Source organism: Trachemys scripta, chromosome 4, assembly GCF_013100865.1.
Source record: "Trachemys scripta elegans isolate TJP31775 chromosome 4, CAS_Tse_1.0, whole genome shotgun sequence".
Lineage (NCBI taxonomy): Eukaryota > Metazoa > Chordata > Testudines > Emydidae > Trachemys > Trachemys scripta.
The window spans coordinates 14,507,995-14,526,266 of NC_048301.1; the positions used below are offsets into that span (position 1 = coordinate 14,507,995).

Genomic DNA, 18,272 nt, shown 5'->3' on the forward strand with positions numbered 1-18,272 from the left:
CAAATTCGCAATCCCCAGTGTGCTGTCTAAATCATCCAGCCTCTCTGATCCTGCACTGTGTGCGCCTCCTGCAGGGTGCTGAATCGGAGGGAGGAGGGTCTTAAGGTTAAGGCTTCAGTGTGAGACTCAAAAGAGCGGAGTGCAGTTCCGAGCTTCGTCACGGACTTCTGTGACCTTGGGCAAATACCTTCCCTTTGTGCCTCAATTTCCTATCTCTAAAATGGGAATTATAATCCTTCCGTCCCTCAATAGGGCATTGTGAGATAAATACATCAATGGTAGGAGGCACTCAGCTGTTCTGGTGATGGAGGCCATATACTGTAGGTAGGTAGAATAGAAGGCACTCCGCATTTTCCAGGAGGTTCTATGCATCTTATAGTATCCAAGGCCCTAGAGTCTCAGGAATACAGTTGAGAGAAGAGTAATAATAATCCAAAAGGTAAAGTAATGATTGGACCTTTGAAAACAAGTTTCCAGTGGGAAGGTAGGTGTTACAGCCTGGTGCTGACAACACAGTCAGCTAAATTAATCAGGTAGTTCCTGTTATCATTTTTGACTGTTGTCATATTAAAGTACTACCAGTAGTTCAGCCTGCATCCTACCACTTGTCTGAGGGTGAGGCTTAGATGGCATTACTCATAAATTAACTTCTTTCCCTCATGTGGCAAAAATATATAAATAGAAATGAAGCGCAGCTTGTCTGCTTTCTTTAACAGCGGAAAGAGGAAATTCAAGGAGGCTGAATGCCTTGCCTTGTGTGTAGAGTTCTGCTTGGTCTTTCGCTCATACGCAGATCGTAGATGGATTGCCTTATTTAGTGAATTTCTACGGCTGGTAATAATCCTTTACAATGCACAAGTGAGCTGCAAATGGTTTACTAAGAGGCTGACAGTGTTTATATCATGCTTTCTGTGTTCAAAGCACTGTTCAAATATTAACAAATTAATCCTCAAAACTCCTTTGTGAGGTAGGTGGGAATGCATTTAGTCCTCATTTTGTAGATGGGTAAACTGAGACCGAAAGGAACAATGATTTGCCCTAAGCTGCACGAGTCAGTGACAGAGCAAGGATTAGAGCTGCGGATGTGACTTCTAACCTTGGGTGAAATACTGGCACCATTGAAGTCAATGGCAAAGCCCCCATTCTCTCCACTGGAGTCAGAATTTCATCCTTTGTGCTCATTCCTCCAGACAACACTGGAGGGGAGGGAAAAAACCCTTAAAGGACACACTTCTCTTTTTAAAGTGGGTTTGCTGGCTGAAGTCCTAATACGTGTACTGATATCATTATATCTGGTCCTTCCCCTGACTTTAATGGGAGAACAATGGCTGGATCAAATGTAAGGTTCTCCTTGAGTTAAGATGGTTAAGTCAGTGCTTTGTAATGCGCCCCTTGTGGGAACTAAACCAGGCATATTTCTTCACAAAGAAACTAAAGGGTGATAAAAAATGTAGAAAAAAATTAAAAAGTAGCATATCAGAGTCAGGAAAGAAATGACAGCATCAGTAGCTCAACAATCATAATGAATTATTAGAAAATCATGAAGTACTACATGTCACAGTTTCAGGGTAAGTGCACTGTATTCTCCCTGTGTGGCTCTCTTGAGGAGTACCCAGTCAGGTCTTAGATCTCCAGCTGTCACCTGTCTCAGGGAAGGCACTCTTGTCCCACTCCACCTGACTGGGGTTTTAAGGCTGCACTGGTCCCTTCTGTACACTGCAATATCCCCAGCAAACCAGTCTGTCTAATAGCCAGCATCTGCGCGTTGCTTTCTGTTCCAGGGCTATGAACAGTGTCTTGCCAGGAGTTACAAGTTACCACCCAGTTCTAAGCAAGCACATTTATTCTTAAGGTAAAAGCGTTACAGAGGAAAAAATGTTTAACACCCCCCCCCCACACACACACACACAATTTAAATTCACATTAAACATACCATGAAACACCCATTAGTTCTATGAGGCCCTAATAGGCTGAAGTCCTACCAGCCCTTCTGTAGATTGGTTCAAGGAAGCCATAAAGTTCATGTTCATTTGCTGGCTCATGTGTCCGTTCAAACTCAGCCTTCTTAAACCAAGCTGTTTCTTCATGTGAGTTTCCGGGAACTCAGTTTGAACCAGTTTATGCAAACCTCTCCAGGGGGTGGTATCTCTCTAGAGTTGTTTAGTCTTGGTGACTCACCTTAATCACCCCCCCCCCACACACACACACACACCAATGTTTTTTAGTTCCTGGAGGAGCTGTGGTAGAAAAGAACACATGGAGTAGAGCACAATCATATATAAACCATTCATAAATTTAATACAGTGATCCCCAAAGATACTGCCTGGGGCTGCAATATCTGTCACACCACATTCCCATCTAGTCAAGAGAAACTAACTAACTTTTTCTTTCTATCTTTTAACATTCAACACTGAACATCTCTAGGAAGTGGAAGGTTGAAAGAAATGGACAGGTCAGATAGAAAACGGGGTAAACATACCATAATTTTCATGATTGACAAAACATGATCGCTGCCAAATGTAGGCTGCAGACAGGTTAGTGTTCAAGAGGTGGTTTTTGAAGCAGAAATGGAAGCCTAATTGGTTGGAAACCTTTAGCTCTTCCCTTATGAGAGACTTGCTTGCACTAGTCAGATGAATCAGTCTTTCTTTAATGAACAATTATGGCATAAACATAAGATACTTTAAAATATCTGCTCTATTGCCATTAAATTTTGTTGTAGGTAGGAGCACCCATGGAAATCACCCATTTCCTGTCCTTCCCTGTTACTAGATGCCAAAAGTAGGTAGTAGAGAAGATTAAACATAAGTAGCAATTGAAGATTACGAGCAAATGTAATTACTGGAATGAATTTATTTTGGCAGCACTGAATATATACATTGGAAAATAGCAATGGGGTGAATTCAGCAGGGTTTAAGATCTGGGTATAAAAAAGCTTCAAATGAAAAGAAAAAGGTGATCTTCTTTTTTGAATTTGTTAATCATCAGATAAAAATCCTTTGGTGCTGACGTAGCAAAAGTGTGAACTAAAGTGTGATAGTGTTCCTAGTGGAAAAAACTGTCAGCAAATTCAATTTTTGACTCCCCAAACCTTAGAATCATAGAATATCAGGGTTGGACGATACCTAGGAGGTCATCTAGTCCAATCCCCTGATCAAAGCAGGACCAACACCAACTAAATCATCCCAGCCAGGGCTTTGTCAAGCCGGGCCTTAAAAACCTCTAAGGATGGAGATTCCACCACCTCCCTAGGTAACCCATTCCAGTGCTTCACCACCTTCCTAGGGAAATAGTGTTTCCTAATATCCAACCTAGACCTCCCCCACTGCAATTTGAGACCATTGCTTCTTGTTCTGTCATCTGCCACCACTGAGAACAGCCTAGCTCTATCCTCTTTGGCACCCCCCTTCAGGTAGTTGAAGGCTGCTATCAAATCCCCCCTCACTCTTCTCTTCAGCAGACTAAACAAGTCCAGTTCCCTCAGCCTCTCCTCATAAGTCATGTGTCCCAGCCCCCTAATCATTTTTGTTGCCCTCCGCTGGACTCTCTCCAATTTGTCCACATCCCTTCTGTAGTGGGGGGGACCAAAACTGGACGCAATACTCCAGTGCCGAATAGAAGGGAATAATCATTTCCCTCGATCTGCTGGCAATGCTTCTACTAATTCAGCCCAATATGCTGTTGGCCTTCTTGGCAACAAGGGCACACTGCTGACTCATATCCAGCTTCTCGTCCACTGTAATCCCACTGCTGCTTAGCCAATCGGTCCCAGCCTGTAGCGCTGCATGGGATTCTTCCTTCCTAAGTGCAGGACTCTGCACTTGTCCTTGTTGAACCTCGTCAGATTTCTTTTGACCCAATCCTCCAATTTGTCTTGGTCACTCTGTATCCTATCACAGCTTATCTACCTCTCCCCCAGCTTAGTGTCATAAGTGTAACCTTATAATTGTTTGTTAAAAAAATAAACTTTCAGCTTCTGTCAATCTGAAACCAGTTTATTCATAAATGTTGAGTATTTAAGAAGACCCTGAATCATAAAGATAGAAACATTCTCGAGTTGGCTTAAGTGCACGTAGAAGTAGCCTTTCGGCTAATCCAGAATGCAACGTTACACTAGTCATGAAATGAGAAACTTCCACTCCCCAGCAGTAATAATCATAGAATCAGATCAGTCAGCAATGGAAGTGACATTTTAGATCATACTTTCACATCCTCCTGTCGTTGTAGAATTCTGCCTTCTCCATTGCTTATATTGGGTTTATAATGTCTTAACTAATGGGTCTTCAGACCTTTGTGTTCATCAAACTGAAGGATAATATCTGCAGCACTCTTTTGGTTTAAAAGATATTAAGTCTTTGTAGGAAAGTTTTGTCACAGCATCAGTGTTTTCCTACTCAACACCTTGATTTTGCCTCTGTTTATTTTCAATAAGTGCCTCCGTGTTTATCTAGCAGGAGGAGAATCTTATCCTGGGACTAAACTTGATTCCATTGGCATTATTATTTAAGACTATTCACTTGATCAAATCCGCTTATTTTTTGTTTAGTTTAGAATTCAGCTGAGTGAGTGTGAGGGGAAGAACAATATAACACTGAAGGAATTTTCGTGCATCAAGTTGTCACCATAGGGCTTTGTAAAACAGCATGGTAATATCAGTAGGTACAGTAACAGTGAGATTGATTTCTGGTCAATGAGATCTGGCAATCTTTGTCTATTTCATCCCACATCTCCTTTGAGGCAAATGATTTTGCAGCATAACACTTAGAACAACGGCTCTGTGGTTTTTTCTTTTATTGGTGCAGTTATAAAATCAAGATAAGGATTGAACTGAAGCAAACACTCTGAGTAAGCAAATAAATTCTGCAAATGCTGATCAGTCAACTCACTCATTTGCCTTTTCAGCAGAGACAGAATTAATTAAGTTTTCTTGTTTTATTAAGAGGGGGAGTTGAGCCATAGCAAAGAACATTGGGTGGAGGAAGCAATACGTAGTAACATTCTGAACAGTATGAATAAATGATTTTGTTGGAATAAAAATACCAATTTGAATATGTGCTTTATTCGGGGGAGGGGGGAGATGATCTCTATTTTGAAGCTATGGAATTTTCTTGACTCCTTAAAGCTTATTCACCTAAAAATATATGCAGTGGAAAGAAAGAAAAATCTCCATTGCAAAGAATTTTGGAATCACTTAATCTAATATGGCAGGTACTCCAGTATCATTACACTGCTGATAGGGTGAATAGCATGCCGTTACATACAAATATCCTCAAATGACTTAGTGGTATATTTATTCTCTGCTCCTCAGCATGCATCATTTCCACTGAGGTGAATGTGTGCTGGGCATGTCTGGAGAGAGGGAAAGGGGAAGTATCCTTAGTATTCATCTCTGTAGTTAGTTTTACAAATAATCAAGCACAGTAAGCACCCTGTTATTATAGAGGGCTGAATTTAGCCATCAGCACAGTACTGGCCACTCCCTTTGACTTCATTGGGGAGTTGCTTGCGTGTATATTATGGCAGAATTTGGACCGTACTGCTAGTTGCATTACCAGAGGTTGGGTTTTTTTAAAAGTTTATAAGTCCTAAAGTAATCTGGAGTTTTTCAAATTGTGACTTTTTTGCTTTGTTTTGTAAAACGTTAAATGGGGAAGTGGGTGGGTGTGGGAGGAGAGATTCTATGGGAAACTGGCCAGAATACAGTGTGAGTTTTTCTAGATATTACTATAAATTACTTTTTATTTGTAATTATAGACAAGTGGGGCTACTACATCAGCCCCCTGTGTCAACCAAGAAAGATTCTTATGCTCTCTTATTCCTTCCATGTACAGTCTCTGGAAGGATGGATACATCGGCAGACACAGTGGCTATTTGCTGGGATTTTGCCATCTTGATGGAAGTTGGTTGTGGGGAAGGAGGTACTTTGAACTGGAAGGGAAAATTAGTGTATTCAAACATTTTTTTTAAATAAATTTGGGCCAGATTTAAGAGCGGCTGAGTGTAACAAATATGGCAATTTCCTCAATATCTTGGACAAACCTTGTTGAAGTAAGTATCTGAGGAGCTCATTGTATGAAAAATGCAAGTGTTTGTGTTATGGTGGGATTGTATGTAATTTATCTAGATGACATGACTAATACAAAGCTAAGGAACTATTATGAGCTTCAGAGAACTCTCTGAAACAGTGGGCTAAGACCAGAACGAACTGTTTGTTGAGTGGGTTTCCTAGGAAATGGGAGGAGGGGAATGAAATGAGCACCTCCAGACCTGAGTAGGGTCGCCCTGGCGAGGTGACCTTGTCTACAAATTACCTGTTCCTAGGATCAAAGGGCCCAAACGGCATAAAGGAATAGCTCATAGATTCATGAGTGTACTGGTTCTGAGCTAAAGCAGTTATGAACCGGTAACCACAGAAAAGCCCCTTAGTGCGGTTTGAAGAGCTGTTCAAAGCATCAAAATGCCATACAGGATTTAATCACGCCCATGAAATGCTTTGAAAATATAGTCGATGCTGTGAGTAGGTGTTGAAACTTTAGCACCAGCAAGTGGGATGATGTTTTGTAGGAAAACAAAGAAGAGCTTAACTTGCCTGACTTAGATAGATGATTCCAAAGTGCAGCCTCTCCAAAATAACCAGGCAAAGCTCATGAATGCACAGCTGAATCCCAGTAAATGGGATTAATGAGTTTGACTTCTAAATAGTTATGTTTCTTTTTGCAAAGAACTTGATTGTGTGTCGATACACATCAGATGCTTACAAATTGGGATGGCACAGGGGAGCATTTTCTCTGTGCAGATCCCTGAGGAGAGCCAAAAGGAAATTAGGAAATACACATGATAAATTAAAGACACATTCTCTTAAGTTCTGGCAAACATGAGTGACAAAATGTGAAGGGCAGGATCTGCTGGATTTCCCAGTGGAACAACTCACGCAAAGCAAGCTGTACATTGAAATTATTCTTTAGTCCATTTAACTATACATTGAATAAACAGGGACACTTAAAAACATTAGTCTTTTCTCTTCAATTCACTTTCAATGCCCAGGAGTTGCATTATCAGTCCTGAAACTCTGATGCAGGATACTTTCCTTGCTGTTTTTTTTTTTGGGGGGGGAGGGGCGCTGCGCTTGAGGAAAGCGCTTAAGCATGTGGTTAATACAAGAACAAGGGTATAGTCAACTAAATTAGAAAATGACAAACTAAAAAATTATAAAAATATATTTTTTCACACAATGTATAATTAAACTGTGGAATTCATTACCACAAGAAGTCACTGAGGCCAAGGATTTAGGAGAATTCAGAAGGGGATTGGAGACTTGTATGGAGATCAAGAATATCCAGAGTCATCCGGATTAATAATGATAAAACATTTGGAAGGGATAGTAAACCTTGTGCTTCAGGTCTTAAACCAGTTGTTAGAAATCAAAGTGAGACTTAATGTCAGAGGCAGATTATCCTACCTCTGCCTGCTGCAGGGTACTTACGGCTTCCTCTGAAACATCTGATATTGGTCACTGTTGGGGAAAGGATACTGGATTAGACGGACCATGGGTCCCATTCAGTGAGACAATTCCTGTGTTGAGCCCCATTGACTTCAATAGGAGTTAAGCATGTTTTGAGATGATTTCCTTATGTCTTTCTGAGCAATAGCCTTTACGTTAGCTAGAAGACTGGCTATAAAGAAAGCAAGTTTCTTTTAAGTTCTTGGATCATACATACCACATCCCTGCTTTGTCTAATGGGCAGATCCCAATTTATGGTGTGTTTTCATCTTAAAAATAAATTCAAGCTATCTTGAAACGCAAGCAGTCTTCAGTGTCCTAGTTATGTCATCAGGTGTGAAATTTCCAGTTTGTGCAAGTGACAGGAAGCATGTGTATAAAAGACTGACGTATCCAGCAGAAAAAAAATCTGAGCTTTACTGATAGTTTTCCTTCTTAAGCTATACAGCAAGAATTCAAAGAGACTGGAGTGTATCATATGGTTGGGGTCCCTTTGAAATGGTTGACTGCAGCACTGATAGCACGACTTTCTTTATCTCGGTTCCTGCAGAAAGGACCATGAAATATGCTTGCGACGTTTAACTCTTTCCTCTCAAGTCTTGATCAAGTTGGCAGCATTTTTTGTTATTTAAAAAAAATGTTTAATGGGCAGAGCTGGTTGAAAAAAGGGAAAATGTTTTAACCTGTTTGTGACATACCCAGGATACAATCCCGACTAACGGGGATCTGTCTCGCCCCTGCCCTCTAACCTGAAGTGCCCTTCATACTGCTTTGCTGTTGTAGCCTCCCGCCTGGACTGCTCACAATGGCCTTCAGCATGCAAGTCACTCCCAGCTCTGTGTCTGTATGTGTGCTGCAGCCAGTCAGCCACGCTTTGGCTCTTACCAGCCTTGTTTATAGTACAGAGTGACCCCAACTCACTCCCAGTCTTAGATTTCCCTCAGAAGTATATGTCCTGTACTGCCCACCCTCTCCTGGATGATACAAGTGTGTTAAGTCTGTTATTTCTTTAAGATAATAATATGCCAACTTATTATTTCAAATAATTCTTTACACACTTCAGTTTAGACACACTGGATTAGATAAAACAGTAAAACAAGTTTATTAATACAAAGAGAGAGATTTTAAGTGAATCCAAGTAATGAGGCATAAAAGTCAGAAATGGTTACAAGAAAAATAAAGAGAAAACACAACTAGGGCCTAACTTAACAAACTGTGTTAAATTCAAAGCAAAGTTTTCTCACCACATGCTTTCAATAGTCTGACTAGCCCAACTTCTTAGGCCAGGACCCCTTTTCTGTTTAATGGCTGCTCCCTTTGTCCCTTCTCAAGCAGTGAATTGACGGAGGAAGGCAGGGGGGGATAGGGTGCCTTGGGGTGTTTATTCCTCCTTTTAACAGTGTCAGTCCCCCACTTGGAAAACATTTCTAGCTGAGATTCAGGAGACAGAGTATCTATATGTAAGGATGTTTCCTGCTGGTTTTGCCACCAGTTTGAACTTCCTTTGTCTCCCTTCCTGCTTGATAACTGTGTTTACTGCTTACGTGCAGGCAGACCAGTTTGCCACATGTTTGAAATGTGTTAATAACATCATACGGGGAAATCTTATAACTTCACATACAGTATTGCCACACACATTTTATCACAATATTGCCCAGCAAATTACGATTTTTTGAATGATACCTTATGAGATATACCTCAAAGATAATAACAGTAGCGTGTAGTGTGTGGACATGGGTACATTCTGTCAGGCCATTCTTAGGAGGTAAATGTGGTGGTTATTACAGTAGTAGACAGAGATGACCCATACCTGCCAATAGTGCGGGGGGGGCAGAGTGAGGGCAGCGGCTTCAGCAGGTGTTACTGAGCATGCTCAATATAAGTCAAGCAGCAAATTGGGGGTGTGGGGGAGAAGAGTAGGGCACGTGACCCCGCATACCCTATCCCCATGCATCACCTCTGGTACTAGTAGCAACACTTTCAGATATGATTTGGGGAAGTGGCGTCGATGATAAGCTAATCGGAGAAAGAGTCTGCAACTCTACAGTCTCCTGAGTTGTGACTGTGCTGAACACCATGGCACACAGAACTTCCTGGCATCAACTTGAATAGAACCTTTAATCTCCTATCCCAAGGCCTGGGCCCTGAGCACTTTCACTAGAGGAGACTCTCCATTAGCATTCTACAGTACATGTCACGCGATACACAGTTAATCAGCTCTGATTCCATCCAGTAGAGGGCAGCAGTACACCTACACTGGCCTGTTCATTGCAATGTTCATGTCTTTTATCTGATGCAAATGTTTACTGCCTTTGATCTGAGAAGCTAAGCAAGGTCAAACCTGGTCAGTGCTGGGGTCGTTCTGGCTGAAAAATGCTCTGTATACAGGAAAATGCAAGATCACTATGATTTTATGTTAGATATCCGTTAATATGTGTGAATGGCTTTATTGATATAGACAGTAGTTCTGTGCTTTAGAAATGACTTAGTTCATGTTTTGCATAACTTTAACTTTGCAGGAAGATATTTTTATATGGCTAAATTAGTCCAATTTTTTTTAAATTGACTAATGATTTGGGGTAATTCAGTTTGTGTGCACAAACTGAGATAATTTAAAAGGGCCTTATTTTCAGAAAGTGCTAAATGCCAAGCCTCTGATAAACCAGGCTCCTTTAAGAGACCGCCAGATGGGCACCAGAAAGTTGAGTCCCCTAAAACCACCGATCGCTTCTAAAAATATAGGCCTTTATGTTTTGTTTAATACTTAAAGGAAAAAATCCCCCAAAGAGTGATGCTTAGATGTAGCATGAGAGTACCAAAGGTGAGATAAATAGCATTCATTGAGCAAGTGACAATTATGATCTAGTGGATAGGATGCTGGACTGGGACTCTGGAGATGAGGGTTCAATTCCTCTCTTTGCCATTGTCTTGTTCTGTGACCTGGCACAAATAATTTCTCTCTCTGCAGTTTCCCTGTCTTTAAATTGGGGTTATATTGATTGATAACCTTGTAAAGTGCTCTGAGATATATAGATCAAAAGCATTATATACAATAATAATTATTCTCCCCGTTCTTTAGATAAACATAAATTTAATTTTTATGTTGTATTTTTTTCTGTATAGGAACCCTCCACAGAGAGAGAATTTTTAAAAATTTTACTCGGAAACGCCAGAGGGCTATGCGAAGAAGAGTACATCAAGTCAACGGGCACAAATTTATGGCTACGTATTTGCGACAACCAACATACTGCTCCCATTGCAAGGAGTTTATCTGGTAAGAATAACTTAAAAAACAGCCACCTGGGCCTTTCCTTCCCCTGAGGGTTTGTGCACATGGAGAGTGCACGTCATCGTAGGTTGTGACTGTACAGCGCACTAGTCTGATGCACACTAAGTCTCCAAGTGAACCCCACTACTGCAGCAGTAGGTCAAAGTGCACTACGGAACTTTTAGTGCAGGGTCCATGCTGTGAGTTTGTACACAGCAAGCTAGTGCAGTGTAGATTTACACCCCAGCTTACCACGTGCTAAGTGACCGTGTAGACAAGCCCATAACCATACCTTTACACTCCTTCTAGCAGGTATGCCCCCATCCAGCAAGCAATACTGAATTAGTTACATGGTGCTTTACAAATGTCTATTAAGGAGCAGAGCTTACAGCCTGAGTTACACAAGACAAATGGTTATACAAGACCCTGTACAGCAGTTCAATTGATGCTGTGGGAATTATTGATGGTGAGAAGAAAGCAGGAAGGGCTGTTTGCAGAAGTGGGTTTGAAGGAGGAGCGAGAGAGAGCTGGGTGGATGAGGAGACGAAAACCATTCAAGGCATAAAGAGCAGGTTAATAGATGTGGAGCTAAAATGGGTCGAAAGAGTAGGGGGTAACAATCCATTAAACTGAAATGGTTGAGAGGAGCATGGGCAGAGGGAGAGGTAATTATCTCCCACTCTGTTATGTCTCTCTGTTCCATGTGGAACATAGGGCCTTCGGAGGTAATTATGGAACTCATGTAATCTGGTCCATCTAATAATTGTTTTGTTTAGAGTAATGTAGAATACCTAAGGAAATACAGTGAGAGATTAATGTGGAAAGAAAGATGTATTTTGATAGGCTTCGGCTCACAGGGTAGGCTTCCTTGTCCCTTTGTTGCATGTACTGAATCATAGCCAGCTCTCTGTCTTCTTGTCACCACTGGCTGTTTGCTTTGGAAATTAGAATGCTTGGGCTCTATTTCAGTTCTGCCCTCATGAAACTACTGTCAAACTGTTTTGGTTTGTGATTGTGAATCACGTTCCATGTTTTGTTTTGAACAGGGGAGTATTTGGGAAGCAGGGATACCAGTGCCAAGGTAAAGTGTTATATCCATATACCGTATATTATAGAATATTCCATCACTGAGCTGCATCTCCTTCCAGCAGGGCCATGCCGTCTGCACATTTGAGCCAACAAAGAAGGTGTGAATTAGCAGCTAGCAGGCTGGCTGCATGAGAGCACGCTCATACATATGCACGCAGGAGCATCCTCACGCTATGGCCCCAATCCTGTGCTCCATGGGGGTGGACTCCTGCCACTTCATTGAGCCCCACTGAAGTCAGTAGAGCCCCTTGTAGCTCACTGTCAGTTTGGGACCTGTGTCATCTCAACATAGTGCCCAGCCTTCATTAGCCATGCAGTCTGCAGGCCCTGGGTGGATGGCTTTTCCCTGCAATAATTCCTTTAACGATGCAGTTAAAACCAATTGACATTAGAGAAATTATTTCAACGGGAAACTCTGTGGTTTGACCTACTATTTTTGCCTAATGCCAAGTAATATGCTGAATTGATTTTTACAGTATTTTTTTCTTGTTTAATGAATTCTCATCAGTTTGTCTTGGCCTCTCCCTTTCCCTGTGCCTTTGCACTAGAGTGCTATGCAATATGACTAAGTTGGCTTTCTGCAGGAATGGTCTTTTTGTAAGTCTAATAATGAAACTTGGCTCTTACGGGTCGTGCTGGGACGCCAGTGTGTTCCCATGGACCTGAACTGCAGATAAACCAAATGTCTTCTGCCTACGCTCAACAAAAAGAAAGGGTTCACATACTGCTAGGCCCTTGCGAGTGCCAGCTCGTGTAAGGTGCTGGGGGTTCTCACCAGTGAGTTACATTTGGCCTTCTTGGAGGCACTGCCTTGGACTGTGTCTGGGGTCTTAAATTTATCAAAGCAATGTCCTCTATGGCCTTTGTTTGCATCCCATGTAATAGTCTTCATTGGAAGATTTCATTGATCATATTGATTTAGTTCATTGTTAGTCATGTTTGGATTGCACTGACGTTTCTGAATGTATCTCCTGATATTTATATAGGCTGAGATTTTCGAAGCTTCTTAGAGGATTTGGGAATCCAATTTCTGTTAAAATTAATGGAAACTGGATCTCCAAATCCTTTAGGCAGCTTTGAAAATCTCAGCTAGGATGTACATTTCTTCTATCGTTCCATTATCTGCTGATGATTTAAATGGACTGTAGCAGAGCCCAGTTTATTGTTTGATACATTTTTAGTTTTTTTGATAAAGTTCAATATGCTTCTTTTGTTTCCTAGTATGCACCTGTGTTGTACACAAGCGTTGCCATCATCTAATTGTTACAGCCTGCACGTGCCAAAACAATATTAACAAGACAGACACCAAGGTAAAGTCACAGTTGGTTACTTGGATTATAGGACTTGATGAATCTTCAGGTTTGTATGGGTGGTAGTGGTTGCAAAATAATGGAATTTATTCTTCTTTGGCTTCTTATCTCCATTCACACATTCATAGATTTTTTTCAGAGTAGCAGCCGTGTTAGTCTGTATCCGCAAAAAGAAGAACAGGAGTACTTGTGGCACTTTAGAGACTAACAAATTTATTAGAGCATAAGCTTTCGTGGACTACAGCCCACTTCTTCGGATGCATCTAATAAATTTGTTAGTCTCTAAGGTGCCACAAGTACTCCTGTTCTTCTTTTTATAGATTTTTTTAAGGCCAGAAGTGACCATTTAGATCATATGGTATAACCTACTGCATAACAGAAGCCATAGAATTTCATCTTCTGTTGAGCCCAATAATTTGTGTTTGACTAAAGCCTATTTTGTTTGCATCCAGTCTTGATCTGAAGACTTTCAGAGCTGGAGAATCTACCACTCCCCTTGGCAGTTTGTTCCAATGATTAATCACCCTCACTTTTAAATAATTGTCTTATTTCTAGTTTGAATTTTTCTGGCTTGGACTCCTCGTTACACTTTTCTTTGCGTGATTAAAGAGCCCCTTAATAGCTGTTCTCCCCCTCTCCCCCCAAAGAAAGAACTTGTACACCATAATCAAATCACCTCTTGATCTTTTATTATTATTAATTCTTCCTTCTTCCATAGTTTTTGCTCTGTTTGGCACACTTTTAGGTAAGGATGTGACTGTTTGGTGAATTGTATGGCTCATTCCTAGAGCCTGATAATATTTAGAATGTATCAGGTGAGGTATTTCCCCTAGAAATTGGGAAGTATTTCTGCCATTGTACAAAGTGCTGGTAAGACTTCATCTGGAATACTAGGTACAATTCTGGTTACCCATGTCCAAGAAAGATTAATTCAAAACTGTCAAGCTAGGCCCAATTTCCCTCAGCTGAGCCTAGTGCTAGCCGGCTCATCTTGGGTTGTGGCAGCATCCCCTGATTGGCTGGCCCCCCGATTGGCTGCAAGGAGCTTACAGGTCTGCATTTAAGCTCAGCAGCAGATCGCATGCTGCTGAACATTTACACCCACAGCTGCAATCACCTGCTTGTTTCCAGCCTCGCTCCAGACCTGTTCATGCCATGTTCCTGTCCAGTTCCAGTCTGCCAGCCCTGTGCCCTTGTTCGGCTCCTGGCTCTGACTCCCGGTTCCTGTTCCTGGCTCCAACCACTAGGCCGAGCTTCAGCTCTACCCACTAGGCCATGCCCCGGCCCTCACCACTGGTTCAGACCGCCTATGTCCCAGTCCATGATAAAACCAGAAGAAGTTCAGAGAAGGGCTGCTAGGGGAATTATATAATAATAATAATTAATAATAATTCCATCTCCTAGAACTGGAAGGGACCTTGAAAGGTCATCGAGTCCAGCCCCCTGCCTTCACTAGCAGGACCAAGTACTTATTTTGCCCCAGATCATCCAAGTGGCTCCCTCAAGGATTGAACTCACAACCCTGGGTTTAGCAGGCCAATGCTCAAACCACTGAGCTATCCCTCCCCTCATAGACCCTATCTTTCTTTCAAGAGAAGAATAAAATAGCTTGGTGTGTTTAACCTAGCGACATGAAGCCTGGGAAGGGATATGATTGCGCTTTATAAATACATCAGGGCATAAACACCAGGGAGGGAGAAGAGCTGTTTCACCTAAAGGACGATGTTGGGACAAGAACAAATGGGTATAAACTGTCCAGGGGTAAAGTTAGGCTGGAAACTAGAAAAAGGTTCCAAACCATCAGAAGAGGGAGGCTCTGGAACAATCCTCTGAATAGGAGTAGTAAAGACAAACAACCTAACTAATTTTAAGGTGGAGCTTGATAAATTTATGAATGGGATTATATGACAGGGTTGCCTGTGACGGCAGGCGACTGGACTCTGACCCAGATGATCACTTCCCATCCTATGTCCTGCGTTTCTATAGTATCCATCCAGGACCAAGATCCATGAGGAATATTACTAGTCATGGAGTAAATCTACACCACAAAAGGTGTATTGTAACCAATAATGTTCTTTCTAGAACATGCGAACAGATGCCATTGCTCACTATTTCTTACCAGAACCGTTGAGCTAAACTTTAAAATGTCTCTTCACGAATCCTAAAACGTCAGTCAAATACCGACTCTCTCAAGATGGCAATTAATCACTTTAACGAAAAAAGACCTAAGTTCTTAAAAAGAGAGAAAGAAAGTTCAAGAAGTATAATTGACTTGAAACCTGTTGTTCCATTAGCACCTATATTTTTAATTACTTAAGATATGGATTCACCTTACAATCTACCAGGGCTGAAATGTTGAGGCACAAAATAAAATAGGGTCCATTTGTTCAATAGTTGTCCATTGTCCAGTAGTTTTCTGATTCTGCATTTGTGATCTAAATAGTTCACACTGGGAAAGAGGGATAACCCCAGATGTGTGTGTGTGGGGGGGAGAGAAGTGGAGATAAATCAGGATCCAAAATGGAAATAAACATTGATAAGAAGTGGGGGGAAAAAGAGAATGAGGAATTTTGGAAGGCCTGGGAAAACCGATGCCATGTACTAAAAATGATACAGCGATTCACCATTTTTAAAGAATTGTATTTTTGCATGTGACACATAAATTAAACATTTTAATGCTGATTAGTTAGTAACAAACTCCTATAGTTAGCACTAATTTGTATTCAGTACTTAAATGGTTTCATAGTTAGGTTTGTGATGAGGCAAATACAAGTCCCATCTAGATTTAATCATTCCAAGTTCATTGTAAGAATTTGAAATTAGCTAATGAATCCTTTGTAAAATCTACTTTGTTCTACTTACAAGGCATGTCAAAAAATCTGCCAGAGCGGGTGGATTGCTGATTAGAGCTCAGTCAAATGCAGCATTACCATTCGGTAAATTACACTGCAGTGGAGAGCAGAGATGACACTTTCAGAACTGGGATTTTTTAAAATAATTCTGCAGTTGTTCCTAATCATAGAAGATTAGGGTTGGAAGAGACCTCAGGAGGTCATCTAGTCCAACCCCCTGCTCTTACATTAATGTACTTTTTATTAATAAAATTATCTCTCTGTACTGATTTTTCTACCCTGTGTTTATCTTTTTGTTTCCTTCTCAGGTTTCTGAACAAAGATTTGGAATCAACATTCCTCACAAGTTCAGAATCCACAACTACAAAGTACCAACCTTCTGCGATCATTGTGGTTCTTTGCTGTGGGGGATAATGCGACAAGGACTGCAGTGTAAAAGTAAGCAAGCCTTATTCTTTCTTCAGGCTTTCTTAGGAAAACGTCTATGGATGTGTGGAAAATCAAAGAGCTGAGGGGACAATTTCCTGTATATTTTAGCTTAAGCTGTTGGAAGAATATTACATTCCTCTCTAGTCCATGGATACAAAAGTGATGTTTTTCCAGGCTGCAGAGTGGATTCTAATTTGCATTTCTGTTCAGTTTTCTTTCACTCACATAGCTGAAAATGCTCATGGATATTACTACTTCCAGCATTGCTGTTGCTATTTACCTGAGAGCCTTTGCTTAAGCAGTGAATACTAACAAGGTAGCGCAAAAAACATTAGCGGGGAAAAGTCATCCATATTTGTTGATTAACATGGCTCTTTGTCACACAATTAATTGACTGCAAAAGCTTTTCTGGCATTTAGTTTTTGTTTGATGACGGTTATTGTCAAGCCATTTAAGTAACACATGCTCTATCTCCATTTGCCTTCATTTCCCCCAGCGTTCTGTGTCTGTGTGAGTTTAATTTTCTGCTGAATGATATGGATGTGAAACTAGATCGTTGTAAACTAGAGTTGGGCAAAAAATGTTAGACCTTTTTTGGCCAAAAAAATGCAGATTCAAATTGACCAAAACATTTTGCAGTTTTATCTCAAATTAGCTGAATAGTTTTGGTTGAAATAAACCTTAAAAAAATAAAAATAATAAAATAATTCAGCTTCAATATTTTTGAAGCAAAACGCTTGGATTTTTTAAATTTGAAATGACTTAATTTAGAAATTTGCCTCAATTTATTAAAAAAAAACATTTTTAAAAGTTCAAAAACGAAATGAAATATTTTGAACCCAAAACATTTTTTTTTTCAACTTTTTGGTCCGTTGTTAATGTTGTTAAAATTTTCAGTTTGCACAGCAAACTAAAACATCAGTTATTCACCCAGCTTTTTTGGGTGTTGAAGTGTGTCACTAAGTTCCATAAAAAGAACAGGAGTACTTGTGGCACCTTAGAGACTAAGTTCCATGGCATTCTAGAGCTAATTTGTACCTGTGGACATAGCTTGAAAGTACTGCATATACCCCTAATACCCACCACGCTCATACATGTACACAAATGGATCTCTGACCATGTTGCATCATACTGGGTAGTTTGGTGTACTGTCACTTGTTGTTCATAGCCTTGTTCTCTCATAGGAGCCCCAATCCTGCCTCCATTGCAAGTCCCTTTGGCAAAAGTCTCCTTGGCTTCAGTAGCGCAGGATCAGGGCAATGATGTAGATTTTCAGGAGTGAAATCCTTTAGTCCATGTTATTTTTCAGCAGTAACATTCTGTGCCTTTCTCTCAGCGTTGTTCCAATTGTTCATTTGATTTTATTTTTCATTCCCTCAGTGTGTAAAATGAATGTACATATTAGGTGCCAAGCCAATGTGGCACCCAACTGTGGGGTGAATGCAGCAGAACTGGCCAAAACCTTGGCATGCATGGGCCTGCAGCCAGGAAATATTTCTCCAAATTCGGTGAGACTTTTCTCTTTCCTTTATCAGAGTTTGCAGCCGTGTCATTTGTACAAGCACAAGAGAAGTTGGTTAGGGCTTTGGTTAGAATGAAGGGCATTGCGGGGTGCACTGGACCAATTGCCTTTCGTTCTGTGACATTCAGCAAACACCTCATCTGGAAAATGTATGTTCAGTTTCCAAGCTTATATTGCAGAGGTTTCGATGTGTGTTTCTTCCTGTTAGATCAATGTAAAATGTGGCAAAATCCAGTGTTGCCTAGAGAATAGAGCACTACACAGGGACTCAGGAAACCTGGGTTCTATTCCCAGCTCTGCT

General features: G+C 40.9%; 1 protein-coding gene across 1 annotated transcript in view; it reads left to right on the forward strand.

The window, feature by feature from the left end:
* Positions 1–18,272, forward strand: part of PRKCH (protein kinase C eta) — a 157,227-nt gene that overhangs the window by 57,540 nt on the left and 81,415 nt on the right. Inside the window, exons 3-7 of the mRNA XM_034769164.1 lie at positions 10,625–10,775; positions 11,816–11,850; positions 13,080–13,168; positions 16,329–16,458; positions 17,830–17,957. Of these exons, the coding sequence (XP_034625055.1) occupies positions 10,625–10,775; positions 11,816–11,850; positions 13,080–13,168; positions 16,329–16,458; positions 17,830–17,957 (533 nt within the window). The remainder of the gene's footprint in view (positions 1–10,624; positions 10,776–11,815; positions 11,851–13,079; positions 13,169–16,328; positions 16,459–17,829; positions 17,958–18,272) is intronic.